Source organism: Corvus hawaiiensis, chromosome 18, assembly GCF_020740725.1.
Source record: "Corvus hawaiiensis isolate bCorHaw1 chromosome 18, bCorHaw1.pri.cur, whole genome shotgun sequence".
NCBI lineage: Eukaryota > Metazoa > Chordata > Aves > Passeriformes > Corvidae > Corvus > Corvus hawaiiensis.
Window position 1 is genome coordinate 2,206,717 of NC_063230.1, and position 25,039 is coordinate 2,231,755.

The window sequence follows — 25,039 nt, forward strand, 5'->3', positions numbered from 1 at the left end:
CGTGAATGGTGTCTGTGTGCTTCTTTCTGCCTCTTTCCCTCACACCTCCTGCCCCTCACTGGGTAAATCCCCTCCTCTGGGGCTGGGCTGTCCTGTGACACTCTGTAACCCCTATTTAATGGCATTATTTCTAGATGAACTCTGAGGTATCAATGCCAGCAGGCAGCATGTCTCATGATCCACCACATTGTGCTTAACTTCATCCTTTCTGCTGTTTCCAGAGCTTAGATTTTTTTCAAAGAAGGGGTCTTATCTCTGCTGAGTGCAGAGATAAACTAATCTGTACACATTTTCTGCTGGTGCTGGATGTTTAGGGTTTTTTTCTGACTCTGCAAGTAGTGTTGCCATGACTGAATTATCAGCTTATTTCTAAAGCAGCACCGAGGGGCTCAGCAGTTGTGTGATATAAATTGTGTTGCAATACACCCAGTTTAGAACCAGCTGTAAGAAGGGTGCCTGGTGGCTGCAAATACAGGTAAGGAGAGCAACACCTGACAAGTACCTGACCCATAGAGTCTGCAGTTGTCATCTGCTGTGGCAGTGTCCAAGATTGGCTGCAGACATCAGGGCCCTTCCTTACTTCTGGAGCAGTGATCTTTCCTTGCCTAAAGCTGCCAGGAGATGGGATTGATGCATCTCCCTTCTGCTTTGACTCTGCTTGGCCAGAAAGTTGAAAAGCCTGAGTTGAAAGCCAGGCTGGACCTGCCTGGTTGAACAGAAGTAATGCCCAAAGATGAGCCCCCTGAGGTGTTCTGCCACCCTCCTTCTCCAGGTAGTGGAGTGTTGGATTTCCATCCTAATGCAAATCCTGCAGCTGTCCCCCCTTGGCCCACAGCAAACAGACCCCTGCCTATCCCTGAGCCCCCCGCAGTGTCTGGCAGGTTCCATGGCCTGATACCTATTTCACAAAACCTGCAGAACACAAGCATTCTCCATTTTATCCTCACTTTCACTCCCGTGTTCTCATTTTTGCACCTGTGGCCTAATAAGCCAGTTTGTTCACATGCCACGGTGAGCCAGAAACTTTCCTTCTGCCTGGGTTTTGTAACCCTGTTTGCTCTCAGGGCTGCGCATCCACGAGTGAGCCACGTTCTGCACGTGGGCCTGCTCTCCCCTCACAGCTCTGCCCTGGCACCGCTGGGCTCTGAGGGCCACATTCCTTCAGCTCTGCCTGCACCCAAAGCCGTGTCGTGTTGTTGGGTCACACACAGAGGTGAGAGTGAAGCATGGCTGTGATTATGGCTGCTCCAGCAAGGTAATCTCCCTCCTCTCCATGTGATTCCCAAGGGTTAGGGGCACGTCAGCCTGCCTGGTGCAGACTGGGGGATGCCAAGTGTCCTGTCCCCCAGTGAAAGTGCACACACAGCCACCACCAAGCCACCACACGCCTTTCGCTGGCCACATGATGCCCTGGTCTCGTAGCCAGGGCCAGGACTCACTCACTGTCTCAGTTCACATTGGGTTCTAATCAGCTATTTTACGGTAATGACTTTTAGTCATTTTAATTTCAGGCTTGGTTAGAAATAAAGCAAGTGGTGATGAAGTGCCACAGTAAGCGTCTGATTTTTTTTTTTCCCCTCAAAGTTGTGGTTACCATCAGATTCTAAGAAAAGTCTTTCCACTGCAGATTGGAATCATCTAAGCCACTTACACATATCCTTTTATTTATTGGTGATTCTGCTTGGCTAGTTAAAGGTGAAAAACCCTTTTTCTTGTGTTTAGTCGCATTTCTAGTTAATTCTCATTAACTGACTTAATGTATGTTACACATCATCAACCTGATTCACTACTGACATAAAACAGAAGCAATTCGTTAGTAACGGTCCCTTGCCAATTAGTGAACTAAATTACGTTTGAACAATTTTCTTCAAAGATTCTCCTCCTCCCCTCATGCATCATTTGGCAAGTCCCCTGCATGCTTACAGTAATTGTGTGCGTGCAGTGAAAGGAGACTGTTACCTCCTCAACCCAAATAAATGAGTATGTGATCCCGGTGCTAATGCAGCAGTGAGTAATACAAAGAATCACGGCCATCCTCCCTTTGATCGCCCAAAGATCCCAACAGCAATTAAGATTAAAAGCTGCTTTTAAAAAACCCAGAATATTGGGAACATTCTGTAAGGGGAAAGCGAATGCTCCCCAGGGTTTTTCAGAAAACCAGCGAAGAAGAGGGGGGACCTGTTCTCATTTATGGCGACCACAGGGCCTTAAATCACTGTGATGTGGATATCCTCAACCTGCTGAGCCACAGCCAGGTGAGTGGGGCTTCTGGAAATCCTTCCTTCTTTCTGGGACGGCGTTTAACTAGAAGAGCAATCTCTCTGTTTCAAACTGAAAGTCAAACTGAAAAACAGAAAACGCATCGTCTCAACCACATCCTTAAATACCCTGTCCTCAACAAGAAAATAACCCCAGCCCCTGGTGCTGTGCGGGAAGCAGGTGGACCGGTCTCAGCATTTGGTTTTCACCTGAAACCAGAAGATTCTTTTGGGATTTCCACGGCTGTGTGTGTGACTTAGGAAGTCATCTGATCTGATCACTGCTGCTGCTGTTTCAGTTTTGGAAGGACGGCAGAGAGGAGAAACGAAACATGACCCAGGAGCAGGAGAAACGAAGATGAGTTCATGCTAAAAACAGGAGAGTTCTGCCCTTGATTTTAACAGAGCATGGAGGGGCTCTATCCATGGTGGTGAAACAAAAATCACTGTCCCAGTGAGCTGAGCACTCATGTTTTCCCTCCAGTGGATTTAGGAAGTGACCCCAGTGGAATGTCTTGGCTATACCTTGCTCTGAAGGTGTTTAGAAATCAGCCAGTGTTTTCCTGAGTGTAATTCTAATCATTAATCTTTTACCCCAGGGGCTGTTCTGTGAGATTACCATCTCGGGATTTTGGCTGGAAGTTTAATTTTTGTAGGTTCTGCATTCTTCCTCTTGAGTCAGCAGGTAAAGTATGTGGCTGTGGCCTGCGTTTGTCATGCCACAGGGCTGCCATTCTTGGGGGCCAAGGACCTCGTGCCAAAAGCATAATGTCACCCTGCTGGAATCCCACCCACGTGTGTCACCGGGCAAGGCCTTTTCTGTTAATGCATGAGTAAAATTTCACCAGGCTTTTGTTGCCATCACGAGGTAAGTAAGAGGGATTTGCATCTGAGCTGGCACATTTTCCAGAATCAGTTTCCAAGGCTAATTTAAGTCTGGTTGGCATGTAGATCTTTCCTTTAAGCGGAGGCTGAGATTCCGAAGGCTCACAGTTTTCCATAGGAAACGCCGCCCTGGGTATCCATGTGCCAGACGGGCCTGCTTGGCATTTCCCGGAGCATCAATGACCTACTGTTCTAACGCAGGATCGATTGGCTGATGCTGTGAATACCTGGCTGTGGAGTTGGCTTTACACTGGAAAAATGGGAATGCAAATACTCTGGCTGTGATCAGTGGATTCAACACTCACATCCCTGGCAGTGCCCAAGGCCAGGTTGGACGGGGCTTGGAGCAGCCTGGGATAGTGGAAGGTCTCCCTGCCCATGGCAGGGGGTGGGACTGTGTGGTCTTTAAGACCCCTTCCCATCGAAACCATTCCATAATTCTATGATTTACCATCCTTCAGGAAGGTTCATGGCTGTTTATAAGAAAAGCACCCAGCCCTGCCCTGAAGGGCTTTGAGCAAACACCAGAGCGAGAAGGGGGATGTGGGAGGCAAATACAAGGTACTGGTTTCTTTTCCAAGCATGTCATGCTATATTCTGTTCATGGTACTTGTGTTTCTCTACAGGACGTGCAGTGAGGGGATGTTTACTCTGATGAAAGTCTGGGCTTGATAACAGGAAACCAAGTCCTTTGTGCAGTAGATTGACCTTGAATCACACACAGACCTTTTTTTCAGTTACAGAGGGTAAGACTGTCTAAAACACAGGGAAATGGTGTCTCTAGAAAACAAAACTGGCATTTGGAGTTGGCTAGAAAGTGCCCAAGCCTTTGCCAACCTCAGCTCCGTGAATGTCAGCCCGAGCAGGTGGTCGAGGCGCAGCCGGGGGTCGGGGCCTTGTAGGAGAATCATGGGGACAGTTGCTTTTTGTCCCTGAATACTTTTCCTTAGAAGTTCATTCTAGCCAGAAAAAGCTGCATGTGCCTGTGGGTGAGGAGCAGCACTGGGATGCGGGAGACCCTGCAGTGTGGGGGCATCCAGCAATTTAGGGAAGGACTCCCTCCCTCCCACTCTTCACCCACGTAGGGAGTGCTGGCCTTTGGGGCAGGAACCATCTCAGGAGCCCTTGCAGGAGCTTTGTTACAGGGCTTTGATCTGTTGGATGTTTCCAAGTGCTTCCTCAGTGTTATTGAAACAGCATTGCAGGATGCAGCTCCATTAATGACCGATAATTTCAGAGTGAAGGAGCTCTGTTTACATGCAAAAACTGACATGCAAAAACACGCTGAACTCTGCTCACACATCTCCAGCTGTTCTCTGCTACAGCTCTCCAGGCACAGAATCACAGAATGGTTTTCAGGGAAAGGGACCTTAAAGCTCACCCTGTTCCACCCCTGCCATGGCCAGGGACACCTCCCACTGTCCCAGGCTGCTCCAAACCCCAATGTCCAGCCTGGCCTTGGACACTGCCAGGGATCCAGGGGCAGCCACAGCTGCTCTGGGCACCCTGTGCCAGGGCCTGCCCACCCTCCCAGGGAAAAATTCCTTCCCAATATCCCATCCAGCCCTGCCCTCTGGCAGTGGGAAACCATTCCCTGGGTCCTGTCTCTTTGTGCCTTGTCCCCAGTCCCTCTCCAGCTCTCCTGGAGCCCCTTTAGGCCCTGCAAGGGGCTCTGAGCTCTCCCTGGAGCCTTCTCCTCTCCAGGTGAGCACCCCCAGCTCTCCCAGCCTGGCTCCAGAGCAGAGGGGCTCCAGCCCTGGGAGCAGGCCCATAATTTTCTCCGGACTGGCTTCAGCAGCTCCATGCTCTCCTTGTGCTGGGACTCCTGAGCTGGAGGCAGCTCTGCAGGTGGGGTCTCACCTGAGCCGAGCAGAAGAGTTAATCCCCATCTTCCAGTGCTGGCATCTTCCCTGCCATTAACTCAAGACTGGACCTTATCCAGTGAAGGCAATTCCTTGCCATTTTTCATTCCTCCTGGAGCACACAATCCCACAGCAGCAGGGCTCTGGTGACTCCCAGCTGTGTCCCCTGAGCAAAGGGCTGGGAAGGGACAGCACAGGTAGTTACAGCCGTGGCATTACCTGTGTGTTCTCCTGAAATCTTGGATCAACTTCCCGTGGGTGGGGTTAGATTTCATCCAGAACCTTTTCCTGACCTGACTCCCCCTATTGCCAACAGCTCACAAAGGTGGAAGGGGAATTATCCATGGGACAGGGACAAGGACCTCTTGTTTTGGCACAAACCTCCACGTTGACCAAGTTCAAGGGGAGCCAGAGCCTGTAGCACAGCACGAAACCTCCCCGGAAACAATTTGGTGTTACTGCACGGCAAATCAGTGCATGCTTCAGCACCTGGAGGATGCTGGCAAGCAGAACATCCAGGCACAGCCGAGTTGCCTGTACACAATCAAATATTTCCCATTCCTGATGGTTGTTACCTGCTATCCCTGCCGAAGCGCTGGAATTCCACTGAAATAAAAAAGGACTCAGGCCGGTTGCCTGACACAGTGTTCTATCTATTTTCAAAGTGCTGCACAGAGAGTTGAACTGGAAGCTTTGGAGCAGGAATATCCAAAAAAACCCCCAGCTCCCAGTATTTCTGTACATTTTAGCTAAGACCAGATGGGCTCATCCAAAGATACCTCGCTGCATGTGTTAATTTGGGGGAAGCTTTATGTGCTTTAAAGCTTTTGGTGACTTGGAAATCTGACCCACAATCAACTCACAGCGTTTCTGCAAAGGAGATCCAAGGATTTGACATGGATGTGTCAATTTTCTGCTTTAAAAAAAGACGTCAGCCTGCAAGTAAACTTGCCATGGCAGTGCTTTGTTGGAGGGCCATTACCTACTTATTTCCAAAAATTATTTAGCCGACTGGCTGGCCGCCTTTCTTTTTTCCCAGGCTGTTGGAGAGAATGTAAGAGCTGAGCTACTTGGCTACAAGAGATTTTCTCCTCTGGAATTGGCAGCTGCTCATTCCGGAAGAGCAGCAGCATATTTGGCCACTGATTGCAAAAGAAAAGGGAAAAACCATTCTTTTTTTCATCTCGCTTTTTAATTATCCAGTGGGAGACATTGACTGTGTTTGGGTGACCCTCGTTGCTACAGCATTGCTAAGGCTTCCCTATTCCTTAAAAGTGAAAAATTAGGATATTCAGTTCTCAAAAAAGCATATATTCCCCTTGGCTGGGCTCGGAGCAAGCGGGTGCCAAGTGTCTCATTGTGTCAGGCCTTACACAGCAGTACATTCAACGTCACGGCTTCATGAGTCAGGATTTTCTGTCTGAAAAGGATCACGTCAAGAAAACCAGGACAAAAATTCCCTATAGCCCAGCAACAGAGCGTGCTGTGTAAGAAGCTCTGTTCGGAAGGAGAGCGAGATGTGAGAGTCAGATCTGTCCGCCTGGGCATCCTTCCACGCCGGACAAAGGCAGCGCTCAGTAACGGTCAGCGCGGCTCCGTGACTCAAGCGCTTTGATAATCGCTCCAGGAGGAGCTCGGCGCGTGGGCCTGGCCAGACCTGCGGCCGTGCCGGTGCCTTTGCTGATGTCAGGGCGCCTTTGAAGTCACCCCACGAGCGCCTCGTCGCTCGCGTTGCCGGGCTGAGGACACCGTGTGGGACCGCGCACGCCGTGGCTCCTGTTCAGACGTGCCGGGATCGCACAGAGCTGCCGGGAGCTCCAGGGCGTTGGATGTGTTACGTCACAGGGGCTCTGCTGGTGTCATCACCAGCCCCATGTGCATCACTGTGGCAGGAAGCGCTGCCTGTGGGCAAGCTTGGGTTTTTCAGCTGGTATTTCCTCTGCTTGCCTTTAGTAATTCCATGAATCCATCAGCACCTATTGCATCCACAGGTCATAGGGTGCTTTGCAAAAGAGGTTGAACATCTCATGTAGGGAGCGACAGGACACAGGGAATGGTTTCCCACTGCCAGAGGGCAGGGATAGATGCGATTTTGGGAAGGGATTGTTCCCTGTGAGGGTGGGCAGGCCCTGGCACAGGGTGCCCAGAGCAGCTGTGGCTGCCCCTGCATCCCTGGCAGTGTCCAAGGCCAGGCTGGACATTGGGGCTTGGAGCAACCTGGGACAGTGGGAGGTGTCCCTGCCCATGGCAGGGGGTAGGAACAGGGTGGGTTTTAAGGTCCCTTCCAACCTAAACTATTCTACAATTGTATGACCTTTATGTCCACTGTAAAGAGGGAGAAGCTGAAATTCAAAATGGAAGTGACTCTCCTGAGGTCACAACTCCGCCAGGAGTGATTTGGCAGAGCTCAGTTCCTCAAGGTGCTCTCAGCAGAGGCTTCTCTGCAGTTTCTGATGCTGTGTAGATTTCTATGAGGAATTTCCTTTGTTAGTCTGGAACATTCCTGGAGAGCTTTTTGAAGCAAGGCTTTGGGAAATTAATTTTCCCTAAATTCAGTGCTCTGCTGGGTGCCATCTTGCTTTCTTCTGTGATCTGCACCTTAGTGGTGACATTTGGTGTTTGAGGGAGGCATCAAAAAAAGGTGCATATAGAGGAACGTTGCTGAAGCTGAAACCCTTTCTGTTGATGCACCCACTCCAATTTGAGGTGTTTGAGAGCTCCAGCTGAAGGCCAACGGCCCTAAACTCCGTATTTGGTTGAAGAGAGATCAGCTCTTTCCCAGGGTGATTCAGAGTGGAGACAAACTCTCCTTTTGAATCACTGAAGGAAGCCTTTCATCTCTCTCTCCATTATCTGCACAGGGACATCTTCCCTAACACTGCTCTTTGAACGAGCTGGTATGGATCCCACCTGCATCCCACTGGTCTTGACCAGCAAAGCCACTGGCCTTGCTCCTGTGCCCTTGTGGGGGATGATCAGAAGTCCTGCTCGGGGATATTATTTTGTGTCTGTGCACTGAGGAGGCTTTGCACCATCCTCTGGAGCATCTGTTGGGAGTTACTGCTGGAGGCAGAGATGGGCTGGATGGGCTTTAGGTCTGATCCGTCTTCCTTTGATCTAGAATAATGTTTAGCCATCACTCAGTGGTGCAGGAAGGACGAGGATTTTGCTGATTTCAGTATTTGTGCAGATTTTTTGAGAAACAAAGAGTCACTTTCTTTGGGTTTAGTGAGATTAGCACTGATCCCCATGAATCCTGCGGCGTGTGCAGCATTCCTGGGAGCTGTGTATGGACTCCCTGGGCGAGCACAGTGCGCCTCGGGCAGGCTCACAGGGTGGATGTGAGAGAAGATGGTTTGGTGTATGACAGTGGAGCAAAGATGGAATGAGATGGGAATCATTGGGGGGCTGAGTTTTGGGTCATGTTCAGATGGTTTTGGTGCCTATTTCCGGTTTCTCTGAAATTTGGTTTTCTGCTGAAAAAGCTGACTCAGGTGCATTTGTGTGAGGACACTCAGGAGCCACACTGCATTTGGGGGACTGATTTTTGAGCCTTATCTGTGGTATTTTCTGAAGAAGACAACAGGTGAAGGAAGGTGATAAAATTTGCCTGGCTCCAGCCTCTGCTTCCAGGACACAGTGAGGGCAGCACTGGCCTCCTCAAGCCAAGGCAGGAGGGAAAAACACTTCATTCCTGGGAGCCCACCTGCTCTCCTACTGCTGCTCCCGCAGCCAAGGAACATTCCTTTGCTCAGGAAAGCAGGAGCTCTTTGCCAGGCACTCCCTCACCTGCATGGGCTGGGAGGAAGAGGAGGCCAGGCACGGCAGCTGCCCCTCGCCAGGCAGGAGCTTACGGAGAAAGCCGGATCCCTTCTGGGTAACCTGAATTCCTAAGCCAAGTGAGGGTGCAGATTCCCTTTGCTGGGAGCAAGGCAAGTCTGTTCTTGGTGGGAAGTTCCTTCTCGGAGACTCACCTGGGGAAGGAGGAGGAAGATATGGGAACATCCGGCCTGCGTGGGACTGGGGGGCCGCAGCCTGCTCCGTGATGGGGCAGGGAGCAGTGGAGGGATTTCCCTGGAATGTCGGGATGTCTCACCCGTGGACACGAATGAACAGAGGTGGGGGAGGACCTTGGGTTTCCCGTTGCCAAAGGTGGTCTGATTCCTGGTGTTCTCCCATCTAGACTCAAAGAGAAGCTGCCTTTTGCCCCTCTCCATTCTCTTCCCAGTTTGGCACACAGCCGGGAAGGATCCTCATGGATCCAGGGTCTTGGCTGTGTCCTGCATCAAGGGGGGCCAGCATGGAACAGCCTCCTTCACTCTTTACATCGGATCACAGAAAAGTTTGGGTTGAAAGTGACCTTAAGACCCATCCTATTTCACCCCCTGCCATGGGCAGGGTCATCTTCCACTATCCCAGGCTGCTCCAAGCCCTGTCCAGCCTGGCCTTGGACACTGCCAGGGATCTAGGGGCAGCCACACCTTCCCAGTATCCCACCTATCCCTGCCCTGTGGCAGTGGGAAGCCATTCCCCCTTGTCCTGTCATCCTTGTAAAAGTCTTTCTTGTAGCTTCTGTTTAGGCACTGCAAGGCCACAATTAGGTCACCCCAAAGCTTTCTCTTTTCCAGGATGAACAATCCCAATTCTCTCATCCTTTCCTCACAGCAGAGGGGCTCCAGCCCTCAGAGCATCTCCGTGGCCTCCTCTGGACTCCTCCAGCAGCTCCAGGTGCTTCCTGTGCTGGCCTCAGGACTGGGGCAGCTCTGCAGGTGGGGTCTCACCTGAGCGGGGCAGAGGGGCAGAATCCCCCCTCCCCTGCTGCCCACGCTGAGGGATCAGCCCAGCACATGGAGGGACCATGGCTGGGCCATGGCCAACCCTCCCCCACCAGCCCCCCTGAGTCCTTGTCCCTGGGGCTGCTCTCGGTCCCTTCTTCCCCAGCCTGGATTGATCCTGGGGGTTGCAGCACCAGCCCTTGGTCCTGTTAAACCACATGAGATTCCCATGGATCTCTGCTTGAGCTTGCCCAGGTCTCTCTGGATGGCCCTGTCCTTTGGGAGTGTCACTGTACCCTCAGCTCGGTGTCATCTGCAAACCTGCTGAGGGTGCCCTCGATCCCTTCCTCTACATAATTAATGAAGATACTAAATAACACTGGTCCCAGCATGGACCCCAAAAGCAGCTTCAGCTGAGGCTGAGAGATGCTCAAGCTCCAGGGAACTGCAAGATTCCACACAGTGCTCCCTCCTGCCCCGCTCCTCAGGGCTGCCCCGTGCTCCATGCTTGGACCAAATTCCTGGGCTCCAGGCAAGGCTGAGCACCTGAAGGTTCCCTGTGCCAGCACCAGCTGCTGGCTCTCTCCCAGCACATGACATGGGGAGCTGAGGGCTCACCCCGCGGGGCTGCGCCTGCCTCTGGTACCCAACACATCCCGGCGGGAATGGCAGGTGGCCACGGGCCAGGATTTCAGGCTGGGGTGGAGCGCCCTGGCCTGTCCCTCCCTGCCAGCTGCCTGCAGTGCCCCGAGGCAGCGGCTTCGCAATTCGGAGCAGCGGAAGTGGCAGCCGCACGTCGAGCCACTCCTGGCAGCGCCACGGGCCACTGCCAGCCCCGCCGGCCCGCTTCCTTCCCCTCCGGCTCCCGGGAAGGGAAGCTGCCCCAGCAAAGTGCCCATCAGCAAAAAGGCTGCGGGTGCCGCAGGGACACCCAGCTGCCTTTTGGATCGGCGCCCAAGGAACTTGGCAGGAATTGCGCCAGAAGAGTGGAATAGCAGAGCTGGGAGAGCCAGGGGATTTGGGAGATATAAACGGGATACCACGGGGCTGGGGACAGTTGCTACCTCAGGTTATTTTTTGGAGGTGTTTGGATATTTCTAGGGAACTGCCCTGACTGTGTTTTCTGCCCAGCAGGCTCTCTCCTCCCCTGTGGTTATGGAAAGATGTTTTTCAGCCAAAAGTGCCTTGGTTCCGCAGCGCTCCCTGTGAGCCGTGGGACACTGCCTCCAGTGCTGGGATCGGCGCTCAGTGCTTTCCCACAATAAGCTGGACACCGCTGTGAGGACGCCAAAACCCCTTCTGGCTCCAGGAGGGATTTAGCCTAGCAAAGCCTTTCTGCTGCCTGAATTCAACCCCTCATTCTGGCCGTGTCCAAGCTGCTCTTGCTTCCATCTTCTTTCGGCCAAGCTGGTTGCACATCCCAGCTGGGAAGCTGAGGCTGGGAGAAAGTCTGGGGAATTGGGGAGTGAAGCTTGGAGATGCTGCGATGAGCAGCTCCTGCGTGTGAGTGAGCTGCCTGCTCTGCATCCCTGTCCTGCCTCTTCCTGGGGCTCTTCCACAGGCAGCGATCCCATAGGAAAGAAAATCTCTCCCGAATGTCTCTCACTGTGGTCAAAGCCCGGGGTGTCTTGTCCCACCCTCCAGTGACGGACAACAGATCGCTCTGCCCTGCTCCACCACATCCCCTGCACCTCCCACTCCACCTTTTCCAGGCTAAGCAGACGCTGGGCTTTTCCAGCCCCTCTGCCAGGCTGTTTCCCGTGCTGGGTCAGGGCTTTCTCAAAGTGATCACCTCATCCCACGAGCTGGCTGCCACGGGAAAAGTGGTTCCCATGTTCTGCCAGTCCCTGCCAAAGTTGCTGCCAGATCCTGCTCATCCCTGCTCTGAAGCCTGCCTGCAGCAGCTCTGCTTCCCAGTGCTCTCCCATCCCATCCTCGAGCACCATTTTGGTGGTCCCCACCCAGCTCAGCCCCTAAGCTGGTGCCGACACCTTTGCAGGTAACCAGACCTGTGCCCAGCGGTCCCCTCCAGCCATAAGCCACCAGGCCATGTGCCCACTGGGAGAGGGTGGCATCTCTCCTCCCACCTCTCTCCAGGCATTTGCTGCAGCGCTCGCGCGCAGGCAGCTGGAAGGAATCAGAGGAGCCGCTTAGAGAAAATCTGGGCAAAGACAAGGGAAAAAAAAAAAAATCCTGGGACCTGGCAAGATCCTACGCAAGTTTCCATGAGAAATCCAACGTGGCCATCCAGCCTGTCTGTGCTGGAGAGTTCCCAGGCCTCTCCCAGGGTCAGCGGCGCTGCCAATGCCCACCCAACTTCCAGCAGAGCCCTGACCGAGCCTGGTCGCCTGCCCACGGCTCCAGCGGCTCCCGATCCCCTTCTTCCTCCCTGCTGCCCGTTCCCAGCCGCCCGGGGAGCCGCCTGCCTCCCGTTGCTCCCGTGACATATTCACTGCTATCAGTTTAGTCTTTAATTTCCTTTGTTTCAGAATATCTGACGGCGCAATTAAGAAGGCCCGAAGGGAAGCGTGTGTGTGCTCGGTCATCAGACCTGCGGTTACCGTCTGTCTGGAAGCGGCGCTGGAGCGGGGCTCGGGAACAGCTGCCAGGCTTCCAGGCTTGTTTTCATTTTCTAAGAGGTTAACTGAGAGCCCGACGCGAAGAGACACCCGAACACACCCAGAAACCCCGCCACACACACGGAGCCACACGCACCCGTACGGAAACACACACATAAACACAGATGTGGGCCGGCACGGGGACATGTAAACACAGCCCTGTGCGGAACCAGCCCCGGGAACGCGGGATGGGACCTGTCTTATCCCGGCTTTTCACAGGTCGTGGTGTGGCAGGACGGGGCTGCCGCGCGGGGAGCGAGGAGCCGGTTGCACCCTGCACCTCCGATCCGCGAAGTGCGGCTTGTTCTGCCCCGGCTCCGGCACGGCGGGGCAGGTCCCTCCCGCTGCTCGGCCGAGACCTTCTGGGGGAAGAGCCCGGTCACAGTAACTGTGAAGAGGCACAGCTGGGGCTTGTTTCCTTCCGGGCTTGGCTGCAAGGCGAGCAAGCGAGGATGTGGATGCGCCCGGGGTCGGGGCTGTGGAGCTCTCCCCGCCGGCACCGGGAGCTGGGCCGGGCCACTCTGCCCAGGCGTGCTGGAGGGGGCAAAGGAAGCTTTAATATTAATTACAGAGGGGTTAGGAAAGGAGAGAGCCTTTCACTTTGTCCCTAGGGAATGGTAAATCCTGATCCTGAGGGGCTGCAGCTCCTGGTGCCCTGGGGACTGGAGGTGCTGGGGTGATGGGGGCCCATGGCACCGGAGTGATGGGGACTGGTGGGGGCCCAGGGTACTGGGCTGATGGGGACCTGTGGTACTGGGGTGATGGGGACTGGTGCTGGAGGTTGCTGGGATGATTTGGACCAGTGTGTCAGGGTGATGGGGGCCAGTGATGTCAGGATAATGGTGACCTGTGGTACTGGGGTGATGGGGACTGGTGCTGGAGGTTGCTGGGATGATTTGGACCAGTGTGTCAGGGTGATGGGGGCCAGTGATGTCAGGATAATGGTGACCGGTGGTGCTGGGGTGATGGGACCAAAGGTGTCAGGGTGACCTGTGAGCCCAAGGTGATGAGCACCTCAGAGAGCCATTGCTGCCCCACAGCAGGCTGACACACAGCAGCACCAAGGGGAGGTGTTTGGCAGCAGAATTTGGCAACACCAAGGTGGGGTGACCGCAGCTTCCTTATGGAAAATCCCATCCCGGAGCCTGGCAGGCATCTCACCAGGGCTGCCAGGAAGAGACAGATTTTGCCCACCCATCGCTGCCCTTCCTGCCCCAACAGCAGAGCCCATGTGGGAAATGCCAGGCCAGGAATAAAGCAAGCAGAAATCTTTCTAGGAGCAGGTTTGTGCCTCACAGCGCCCAGCTGCGCAGGAGGAGAATCTCTGGTGGCTTTTAAGGGCTGGGCTCATGCTGCTGCCGTGGGGCCTCATTTGGAGCTTGCTCCTCTCCTGCTCCTGTCTTCACAAGACGTGTAGGAACTTCCTATCTCTTGAGCCTCAGGCCCTTAGTCAAATTTGGTTGGCAGCCACAGGCGCGCACACACCTGCCCGGCGGGATTGCACGCACACCTTGTTTTCTTAGGAAACGAGAGGGGAGCGTGACCCAGGCCGGGTAGCGCTTCATTCTGCTGCAATAAATTAACATGTCAACTGTTCTGGCCCTAAAACCTGTCCCAGATGCAGTGAAAACCAGGGGGGAAGCTTGGCATCCTCATGGTGACCTCAGCTGGGTGAGGGAGGTGCAGCCAAGTTCAATGGGAACATCCAAAGCGTCCATCAGGGCCCATTCCCTGCCTTTGCTGCTGCCAATGGGCTGGGGGTCCCCAGAAGAGGGGTCCTGCTGGGGACCTGGGGCTGGGTGAAACCCTGAGCAGGGAAATAAAGGGTGGGACATCCCCCAGTTTTAGCTGGGAGTGTCCCCCTCTTCCCCTCTGGTGCCACTGGGCTGGGAGTGCTGCTGTTCCCTGGGGTGGGAGAGCAAAGAGCAGGTGAGCACTGCAGGGACAGACCTATCGGTCTCAGGCAATCCCCTTAGTATCGAGAGAAATCTCTGCTTTCCTTTTCTCTGTTTCTCCAGGAATCTCCACTCCTTTTGCTGTTTCTGAGTTAGTGGGAAAAGGGACAGCAGGGGTTCATCTTCCCCCCAAGCTGCGCTGATGTGCAGCCAAAGGTGGCACAACCCCCTGTGCCCTGCAGGGCCAGGGGCCACCAGCTGAAGCAGCAGGAGGGGCTCGGGGGCTTCAGTGGTGTGTGCCCACTCTGCAGCCCTGGCTCCAGGGACCCTGGGGACACGCCACAGCTCCTGATTATTCCCAGGGCTGGTCCATCCCCACCATGCCCACCATCCTGGCGGGCCTCTCCCAGTGTTGCCTGCTCTTTTGGGAGCCTGCTTGGGATTTGCTCCCAAACGCTTTTCTTCCCACCTCTTCACCCTTGCCAGCCTTCTGCCTCATCCCAAAGTGCTCTTCCCTTTCCTTAGGTGGGATCTTTCCCTTGAGCCCTGATTTTCCCCTCATGGCCAGGAATTATGGATGTTCAGGCCATCTGAAGCACCTTGTTAAGCAAATATGTCTCAAACAGCTTCAACCCCGCAGGTCCTGCTGAATTTTGGGCTTTGGGCTCAGTCTGCAAGGCAGATTCCACATCCCATGATACCCGAGCAGAGCGGGAATGGAAGAGCCGAGGTGTTCACTCCCTTTTGGACACTGATGACCGGGTGCTCTGCATGCTGAGGGGCTGGTCAGGCCACTGAGCACTTTATCGAGGCTCCTCCATCCGTGCCAAGCGCAGTCGTGGCTGCGGAAGTGCCCCAGCCTCTGTTGGAGGGCGATAGCTGTACCGAGATAACCCCGCTATCAGAACCCTGGGGCTGGCCCCGTCCATCGCTCCAAGGCAGCTCAAAGCATCCCCTCCCGGACGGAGAAGGGTCCCCTGAGCCCCGTGCGAGGGTTCCCCAGCCAGCCCCAAGCTGGGGTGCAGCAAGGAGAGGCCTCTCCAGCAGCTCCGCAGGGCTGGATTTGACCCCGCTACAAAGCTCACTCACCATGAGACTAAACACTTGCTGAGCAAAGCTGCCGACAAGGGTCTCGGGGGACCACTGGGGATGTGTCATCCTGCTCGCGAGCCAGCCCCGAGCTCCAGCGGTGTCACACAGAGAGTGGCTCTGCCGGGGGTCCGGATCCTGGCCCCTGCCCTCCCCCTGGCTCTTGCGGGCCTGTGCCAGGTCCCCTGCTGGGCACGGGGGCGGCTCTCGGAGCCGGGTCCTGCGACAGAGGTTGCGTTCGTCTTGCCTCCAGCCCATTGTCTTGTTTATTTGTCACGGTTGGTCCCCAATTAGGAGTTTGAGCCGCTTGGGACAAGAACTGTTTCTTCCCATGTGAACGTGCGGTTCCCGCTCCGCCGGGCTGTGATGTGGCCGGCGACCCGCAGGAGCATCTGCTATTGCAGCAACAGTGCCCGAATGCGTTTCAGATGGGCTCGGCTCTGCTTTCCGTGCTCGGGCCGGCGGCCAGCCTGGGATGGAGCCTCCAGCCGGCCCTCGGGATGCGATGTTCCCGTCCTCGGGGACGCGGCTTGGGGACCTGCTGGGGAGATCGTCACCAGCCGAACGCGTCTGGCCAGCACCGAGCCCGGGGGGGCCCCTGGATGGGGAAGGGGCTCTGCCGGGGGCACCACCGGGTCCGACCCCAGCCTGGCTGCACACGGGGAAGGGGGGATGCTCCACCTGGGATCTCTCAGGGAACGACCCGACCGCCATCCCCGGCTTTGCCGCTGAGGTCAGCCCCGATTGGGATGCTCCCGCCGGCTCAGTCCGGGGATGCAGCGCCGGTCACCCCGCGGAGGGGACGCGCAGCCGGCGGTGCCCCGGCCCCGCACCTGCCCCCGCGGACGGCAAGTCCCGTCTGGCCGGTGGCCCCGGGGCAGCGCAGGGCCCGTCCGGCCGGGTTCGCGCGGCGTCAGGCAGCACATGATCCGCGCCGCGGGGCCAAGGGCTGAGGTCAGTCAGTCACACCCAGGCAGCGGCACTGACTTCACCGCGGGCAGGAGCAGCTCCTCACGTATCCCGCTCCCCGAAGGCAGCGCTGACCCGCCGCTCGGGGCCCATGGTCAGGCCGCTCCGTTATCGGGGAGCGGGCATCGCTCCCATCGCAACGGATGGCTCCCCGGAGCCCCTCCTGGCTCTCGTCCCAGCCAAAATAGTTTCTCTGGTCCTGGGGCCGAAGGGGAGTCACTGACAGGGTCCTGCCGGTGCCGCTGGGGAAGCCGCAGCGCCGGGTCCTTCGCGGTGCTCCCCGTCCGGCTCGCGGCGCTGGCCCGCTTCCCCGGGGCGCCGGCTGGGTGGGATCAGCCGCTGGCTGAGGTAATTGAAAGCCCTTTCCATCTCTCCCGAGTCTGGGATGAGCAAGGCAGCGCGTCCTGGCTCGCTGGGGCGATGGCACGAGCCGGGGGCCGCCGCCCGCCCCGACTCCAAAATCTCAGGGGAGGGTGGGTAGAGGAAGGGGTTTGGGGAATTTTAGGGGCTTGTCCACGCGTTTCCAGGGAAGGAAGAGTTAATCACCCGCCTGCTGCTAATGAGCCTTAACTGGGAATGACCCGACACAGGGGAGAAGTGAACCCATTGTCCTCGCCTGTGTTTGACTGTCTTCCAGGGAGACTCATGAAACGCAGAGCCGGGGCGTGAGTTCCCGATTTATGTCAGGAGGCTGTGATTTATTCTATTTATTTATTTTTGCCATCTGGTTGAGGAGGGATGTTGAACGCAAGCGTGAGAAATCCAGATGTGCACAGCTCCTCGCTCCCGCGCAGGACATCGTCCCGAGCCCCGCCGAGCCCGACCCTGCCCCCGCTCCCTGACACCCCTAGAGCTCCCCGGGGCGGGTTGGTGGCACCCCTGGGCACCTGCCACATCCCTGCCGGGGATGAACTGGGCGTGTTGGCACAAGGAAGGGCTAAGCTTGGATGTCCAGCCCTGGACTTCCAGCATAGAAAATGTTGGCCATACAATGACATGCTAACAATAGCCATGGGGACCCCTGTGTGTCCCCAGCTGCAAGGGTCAGGGTGACCCTGGCATCCATCAGGGTGCCATGGGGACCTGTGTGTGTCCCCAGCTGCAGGGTCAGGGTGACCCTGGCATGCATCAAGGTGCCATGGTGACAAGTGCTGCGGGAGCTGGCCCTGAGCATAATGCCCATCCTAAAAGGATGATGCCCTGTCCCGTGCCTGTGTTTCTAGGGGGGTTGTATCGCTCTGAGGAAATGTATCTCACAGTGCAGGAAGGAAAAGGGCCCCACGAATGGCCTGCAACCCCAAAATGGGCATCCTCCAGGACAGGGACGCAGGGGACACCCAGGGCCCCTTCCCTGGAGGCAGACTGGATGATGGAAGAAAGCCACATCATGCATGGGGATGCGCCGTGGCTTCCAGGGATGTCCCTGGGTGCCTCGGCCGTGGGATGGAGGAGCCAGTTCCGTTTTGGCATTCACCCCTGCCATGAAGGGACAGCAGTGCCAGGCTGGAAACGGGCACTGCTGTCCCTGCTGTCACCACTGGTGCAGCACGAGGCTGCCACTGACACAAGGCAGGGCCAGTCTGGGGTCAAACCCATGCCATGAAACCTCCCCTAGGAGCCAGAGGACACAACTGGGCAGCACGACCCTGCGGGGCAGAGGAAGAGGGATTTGGGGGGCAACTTCTGAATTTCTGCAATGATCTTTAGGTCGAGGCTCCTCTGAGACATGAGAGATGATCACACAGGATCTTAGCTCATCTGCTTGCTGTCTCATGCCTGGGAGGTTTGGCCAGTGGCCCAAGGGCTCCGGAGGAGGAGGAAAATTTCATCATCCTGCTCCAACGTCTCCTGTATAATCAGCCTCTTGTTAACCGATAGAGCCCCATGCGAGGCGCTCGCTGAGGACCGGGGCACTGGTGCAGCCTTAGGTGGTCTTGGCCCCGGCAAAGCTCTGCTGAGCCTCTCCCAGCACAGCCTGGGAAGCGGCTGGGATTTTTAGGTGGTGTCCCCTCCACCTCGCACATGCTCACTCGGCTCCCTCAGCCTCTTCCCAGACTTTCCCTGTTTCCTCAGGAGCTTCCAGGGCTGCCAAAGTGGGGCTCCCCGCACCATGGTGCTCCACACATTGGGATGGTCCCCTCATCGGGATGGTGCCCATGCCATGGTGCTCCCCACACTGCCATGGTACCCACACCACGATGCTCCCCATGCCAGGACAATCCCTGCACCAGGATGGTCCCCACATCATCCCGGCACTTTTGAGCAGCTGGTGAGTGTCAATTTAAGCATTTTCCCCTGGAAAAATATATTTCCAACCAGCCATCCCATAGCAGGTGGGAAAGCAGGAAGGAACAAGGTGACAGGGGGCTGTGATGCACAGCGATGCCTGAGGGGTTTTGGGGCAGCCCTGAGGGTGCTTTGGGGGAGCAGAGGTGTCGGAGGGTGAGCACAAAAGGGACCCATCGAAGAGCAGCCAAATACAGTCTGTTTCTGTTGGTTTATTTAAAAAAAGGAGGGCAAGAAGTATAAAAAAATAAATATTTAAATAGAATTCCATGAATATATTACCACAAATCTTATTAATAATTATTAATTATTATTAACGATAAAATTATTAAAAGTCAGCTCTCAGTGCATGCTGGGCTTTCCACGGAGGCAATAAATAACCCACAGCCCGCTCTGGTGCCAGGAGCGAGCCAGCGCCGCCTGCCACCGGCCCGGGGCCCGTCCCTGCGTCCCCACGTCCCCATGTCCCACATCCCTATGTCCCCATGTCCCTGTGTCCCATGTCCCCGTGTCCCAAGTCCCCATGTCCCCTTGTCCCATGCCCCCATGCCAGGGCTGCATTCAGCCGTGCAAAGCCCAGCTCTTGGCTGTTAGTACATTCAGAGCTCTTCCAATGGGAAAAGCACTTTTCCAAAGGAGAGGACATTCCGTGCCCCGCCGTGCCCGCGCGGGGGGATGATGCCCCACAGTGGGGTGCCTGTCCCACACAGGTGGCCTTGTCCCAGACGGTGGGACCCAGCCCCAGCCACCACAGCCACTGGGTACCCTCAGTTCGGCTCCTTGTAGGGGAGCCCAGCCTTAAAATGTGCAGGGGGAGCGTGTGCCCGTGTCCCCATGTCCCTGCGAGCCACCGCATCCCAATGTCCTCCCTCACAATCCTTTTTCCAGGGAAGTGGGAGCTTCAGATGGTGCTCAGGGGTGTCTGTCCGGTTGCTCTCCATGATGGACACCGTCCGTGGGGGACAGAGTCCGGCCCCGCCGCCAGCCCCTGCAGCTCCCTCCCCCCATGGGAGCACAGGGAGGGCTGAGGCACATCCCGGGACCAGCCCACGCCCCGGCATCTCCTCGGGGATGCGCTGCCTCGTCCCGCTGGATGCTGGCTCTGCTCCGCTCGGGACGCTCCGGCCTGCAACGTTCACCCCCTCAAGGGGCAATAAATTACCGGAGGGCGGATGGGGCCAGCGCAGGGTCCGGGTAATAAATAGGAAGGCGGGAATTCGGGAGGCAGCGGCGGGGGCCGGCCAGCAGCAGGGGCAGCGTAGCCGGGGCGGGCGCTCATGAGGGGCTGAGATGAGGTAGGAGGACACGTGCCGCCTGGCCGATGACCTGCACGTACTTCCTGAGCACCTGGCAGCCCTGCTGCTTCTTCTTGAAGGCGCTCTTGCCCTTGGAGCTGTCCCCGTACCTGACGTCCACCTGGAAGATGTTGTAGTTCTTGCAGAGGAGGCAGGTGAGGTTGGAGATGAGGCCTCGCGTGGTCTTGGTGGTGTTGTGGAGCCGCTCGAGGAGCTCTTTGGCCATGGGGTTGAGCTCCTCCTGGTCGCGCGTGATGTTCCCCAGTGAGGCGTTGAGGAAGGCGAAGAGCTTGTACATGGCCACCATCACCTCCTTCCTCTCGCTCGTCCGGTTGACGCGGAAAGTGGGGAAGAAGATGCCAGCGGGGTTGCAGAGCTTGTCAGCCTCGCTGCTGAACGGTTCTCCCTGGCACTTCAGCTGGGAGGAGAGGCGAGCGTCACCCCATGTTCCCTCTGTCCCCCCCGGCCACCTCCTGCCACCGTCCCTGCGGTGTCCCCAGCCCTCCCCCTTCATGCGCTTGTGGCTCACACCCCGCCGTGGTCCCTGGCCGTCCCCAAGTGCCACTTACATAGAGGCTGAAGAGTTCCTGGGCGGTGGCGTTGAGCATGGCCACCTGCCTGCGGGTCTGCTCCTGGACGTTGGAGCGGCACAAGCCGTGGCTGGGGCAGCCGGAGCCGGTCACCAGCAGCGCCCGGCCAGCCACCGGCCGCCGCTGCAGCAGGAGCAGGGCCACGAAGGGCACGACGCCTGTGTGGGGAGAGAGGCCGAGGTCACGGTGGGGACCGGGACGAGGCGGTGGTGGCCCATCGGGACCACGTTGCTGCTGATGCAGAGCATCCACCAAGGATGACCCCAGTTCCAGGCACCCAAAGGGAGAGTGTCCAGCTGGAGGGGAGACTCATCCCACTTGGGCGTGTGTCCAGCTCCGCTGGAAGTCCCCAGACCCCCCGCTCTGCCGTCCCGGCCGCTGCCGTCGCCCTCACCTGCCCCCCGGCAGGCGCTCCCCCGCCTCCCTTCCCGGCGGGGGGCCCCGCAGCATTCCCACATTTCGCAACCGGCCCGGTGGCGACCTGTCGGGTTTAATGAAACGTGCAAAACGCTTTTTCCTCCGTTATCCTGGTCCGGGCGCTTCGGGAGCAAGGCCCCACCCCGGCCCGGCTGACTCAGCGGGGCTCCCGCAAGGAAACCTGCTCTCGGCGTGCCCTCCCTCCTCCCTCCCGCCCCCGGCCCCACCGCCTGCCTCAGTTTCCCCGCCTGAGAAGTGGGCGCAGAGCCGAGGAGCCCCGGGGTGAGACGATGCAGCTGCCAGAGGCTCCAGCCAGGAAATCCCTGGACGTGGAACAAGGGGACCCTTGAGCCGCGGGCAGCTGGGTCGCCCCGGCGTCCCCTCCTGGGAGCGGGGCGCTGCGACCCCCCGTCCACTGGGACTCCCCCAAACCGGGATCCATCCCTGCTCGGGGAGGCCAAACCGCCTCTGGAGCCCCGCCACTGCGCTGGGCATCCTCGGGGAGGGTGGCCCGGGTGTCCCCGCTGCTGAGTGACCTGGATGCCACCAGCAGGGCCCCTTCAGGGTGGGAGTCCCGTGCCCCGGCTCGGGGCGCTGCCAGGCGAAATCCCCGGGCCGTGACGAGCGCCGAAGTCGCCCGCACTTGTCAGCGCCTCGGACGTGCCGCCGGTGCCGGGTAATCCAAGCCTCGATTTATTTACCCTGCCCAGGTGGGAGAGGACTTACCTGGGCGTGTTGCGATCCCTGACCCGCCGCTCCCCTCCCGCCCGGGACGGGGGGACCCTGTCTCCCCGCGCCCCCGGGGCCCTGGCTGTTCCCAGGGGATGCAGATTCCCTGAGCCCCCCACAAGCCCCTCTCGCTGTGTCCCCCCGGCCGCTGCCTCTGCCCATTTCACAGCTGAGCACGGCGAGGCTCGGCACCCACGTGTGCCAGGGGCTGGGTGGGTGGGGGGTCCCGGGTGGGTGCTGCCCCGTGGGACACCCCGAGCACGGCTTCTGGGCTGGGGGCTGCTCCCTCCAGCCCCACCTCCTGCACTTGGCAGCCTCCCCATCCTTCCAGCGCTCCCGACACGGCAGCAGCTCGCGGCATCGGGAGACCCAGAAGGAGGAAAAGCAGGAGGGGGGGGGGAAAGTATTTAAAAGTACAAAAAAGCAAAAAAGCAAAAAATCCCCCCCTCCTTGAGATTTTTTTTTTCTTGGAAGCATTTCCAGTTATATAAGTGTCCAGATGTTGGCTGCACCGCGCCAGCGCCGCGCTCCGCTCCCGCTGCCAATTCCCAGAGATGCTCATCCCGGGGGGGACGCAGCGCGGCGGGAGCCCTCGCTCCGGCTCCAGCGGCGGCATCCAGCCGGGACCCGCCTGCACCCGAGCATCACCGGGAAAAGGAGGGAAGGGGGGAGGAAAAAAGGGGGAAGGGGAGAAGGGGAAATAGTGTCCCCAAAGTTGATTTTTTTTTTTTTTTACCTGCCGGCACGAACTTCATTGTGAGCCGCGTCCCGGGAGCGACTTAATAGGGATTGGTGTTGGCAGAGGAAGTTTTCAGAAATTCATGTTCATACTGGGGGACTTCTCGGGGTTTATATACCGGTCCGGCAGCCAGCCTGTGTTGTAAGAAGAGGGGAGGAGGAGAGGGGGTGGGGGAGAATCACCCGCTATCGTTACTTCTATTGAAACTGGAAATCAGGAAGTCGGAGGGTTTGGAAATCATGAATGATTCTTAGAAATGAATTTTTGAAAAAAGTTGATGTCACACGAAGTTTTGTGTCGTCTTTTGTTTCACGCGCGGGCTCAGGGAAGTGGGTGGGCTGGGAAAGATGAATTGAAGCCCCCCAGGGGAGGTGCGCGGCCGCACGTGGGATTCGGGGGTGTCGAGGCGCGGTGGCGAACGTGCCGTGCTGTGACTCAGGAGCTGCAAGCACTTTCACCCCCGGGTCCCCCTCCCCGGGCCGGGGCTTCCCCGCTGGCTGCCGGAGCAGGCAATAAAATGAAGGAGGTAAAAAAGCCTGGTCTGAGGTTTTTTGGAGGTTTTGGAGGGATGGAAGGCGGGGGGAAGTGGTGGCGGGGTCCCGCACTCCTCGGTCAGGGCGGGACGGCCGCGGTGGCAGCGGTGTCCCCCAGCCCGCCGCTGGCTCATCCCTTTGGGCAAAAATATTATCAGTAAAGGGTGGGTTTTCTGCAGGAAAAAGGACAAACCCACCCAGGGGGAGAGGCCGGACCGGCCCCCCCAGGGTTAACCCTTCCCTCGGCGGGGCTGTCCCCTGCCTGGAGCGGGCAGAGGGTGCTGGGGCGGACAGGAGGGCGCTGGGTCACCGTCTCGTGGGGATCCCATGGGAACGGGACACTGCGACGCTGTTCGCTGCCCGATTTGGGTGAAAAACAGGTTAAATGAATTTTTTTTTGTCCCTCTCTGTATTTTTTTCTCACCGGGGCCGAGCTGAAACTTTAATCAGGTTTAGCAAGTTTGCGGCCCGGCAGGTGAACCGGCGGTGCCAGTCCAGGACCGATACCGCAAGAGCCACCATGACCCCGGGTGTCCCCCCTCGGCGGGGGGGACACGGAGAGGGGGGTCACGAAGACCCCCCCTATGCTGGCGGGGTTGGTCCATAGCTGCTGCGTGCCTCAGTTTCCCCATTCAAGGACCAGCCTGGTTTGCCGGTGGCATTGATGCCCCAGCCCAGTTTAGCCCAGTCTGATCTTACTGGGACATCAGGGATGAGCTGGGGACTGTGGAGGGGGGGCAGGATGAGCTCCATGTCCCACCCTGCAGCCTCATCCCAGCCTTTTTGGGATGTGGGGAGCAGCACATCACATATTGATGGACATCTAGCGGCCTGGCGAACTTAATTAGCTGAGCAATTAATAGCACTTAATTATTAGCATAGGGAACGTCCTGCGGGAGTTGTGTGCAGGGGTTGACATGGATTTGCCCTTTTCCTGAATTTTCCAGGAGCGACTGAGTCCAGTCTGGAGCTGAGCTGGGCTTTGGCATCCCCCGAGGGGTGTGGGACCCCTGGTCATGGTGGGATCATCACGGCGGCATCGGTGTCTTCACCCCCAGCTCAACCCTTCGGGCTAAAGTGTTCAGATTAAAGGATGGGGTTTCTCTAGGAGAAAAGACAAACCCGGGGGGAGACGCTGGACCTCTGCAGGGGGAGATGCTCCGGCGGGAAAACCCGAATTCCTGGTCCAGATAGGCTGGAGACGGAGGTGTGGAGAGGAGGTACCAGGATGGGAGATGATGCCCAGGAATATCCCCTTTCCCAATCCCTTCAGCAGCAGGAATATCCCCGCACGGATCCTGCGCCGATGCCCGATGGAGACAGGCAGCAGGAGCGTCAGGAGACGGTGACAGGGGTGGGGGTCCCAGTGTGTCCCAAGGAGGAGCGGGAAGAGGACCCAGCCCACCCTGTCAGAGAAGGCTGAGGGTCCTTGGATCTGAGGGGTTTGGGGGCCCCAGGAGGAGCTGGGGCAGGTTGGTCAGGGGACAGCTGTCCCCACTGTCCCCACTGTCCCCACTGTCCCCTCCATCCCCACTGCCGACCTGGCCAGGGACAAAGGGACAAGCCCAGGGTGCTCCAAGGCCACCGCTGCCACGCTGCTGCTCTGTGCCCCTCCGAGCTGTCCCCTCTGAGCATCCCGGCCCATAATTGTCCTCAGCTCCATCGCAGACACCTCATCCCATCCCTGTCCCCGTGATGCCTCTCTGCCGCATCCCTGTCCCCCTGCTGTGCCCTTTTCCATGTCCCTATGCTTCCCCCCTCCTCATCCCTGTTCCATGCCCGCTCATCCCTGTCCCCGTCCCGGTCCCCGTCCCTGTCCCCATCCCTGTCCCCGTGCTGCCCCCTGCTGCCCCAGCCCAGAACTGGCCTCTCCCCATCCCAAAATTGCCCCCGTCGCCTCATCCTAACTCAGAACTGACCCATCTCATCCCCGCTCCGGAGCTGCCCCCTGCCCCATCCCCACCCCAGACCTCTCCTCTCCCCAGCCCGCAAATGTCCCCTCCCGCCCTTCCCCATCCCCTCATTGTCCCCCCCGCCCCAGCCCCTCCCAGAACTGCCCCAGCCCCACCCCAGCTCCCCCCATAACTGCCCCACCCCAT

General features: G+C 57.6%; 1 protein-coding gene and 1 long non-coding RNA gene across 2 annotated transcripts; both read right to left on the bottom strand.

Moving 5' to 3' along the window:
• Positions 1-15,638: 15,638 nt before the first annotated feature.
• LOC125335068 lies at positions 15,639-16,139 on the bottom strand. Its single transcript, XR_007207330.1, has 2 exons — positions 16,064-16,139; positions 15,639-15,920 (listed from the first exon to the last, which is right to left on the bottom strand). It is a non-coding gene; the product is annotated as an uncharacterized LOC125335068 (long non-coding RNA).
• A 3,011-nt stretch (positions 16,140-19,150) lies between these two features.
• On the bottom strand, positions 19,151-22,461 carry LIF (LIF interleukin 6 family cytokine). The gene is made up of 3 exons (XM_048322958.1): positions 22,405-22,461; positions 20,502-20,680; positions 19,151-20,350 (listed from the first exon to the last, which is right to left on the bottom strand). Exons 1-3 carry the CDS (start codon positions 22,421-22,423, stop codon positions 19,913-19,915), a joined length of 636 nt encoding a protein of 211 aa, XP_048178915.1. The 5' UTR covers positions 22,424-22,461; the 3' UTR covers positions 19,151-19,912.
• Between the last annotated feature and the right edge of the window lie 2,578 nt (positions 22,462-25,039).

Excerpts from the sequence above, each read along its gene's own strand:
- LIF (XM_048322958.1), bottom strand. Across the intron at positions 20,351-20,501 it reads AGGAACTCTTCAGCCTCTAT|CTGAAGTGCCAGGGAGAACC; the intron begins GTAAGTGGCACT and ends CTCTCCTCCCAG.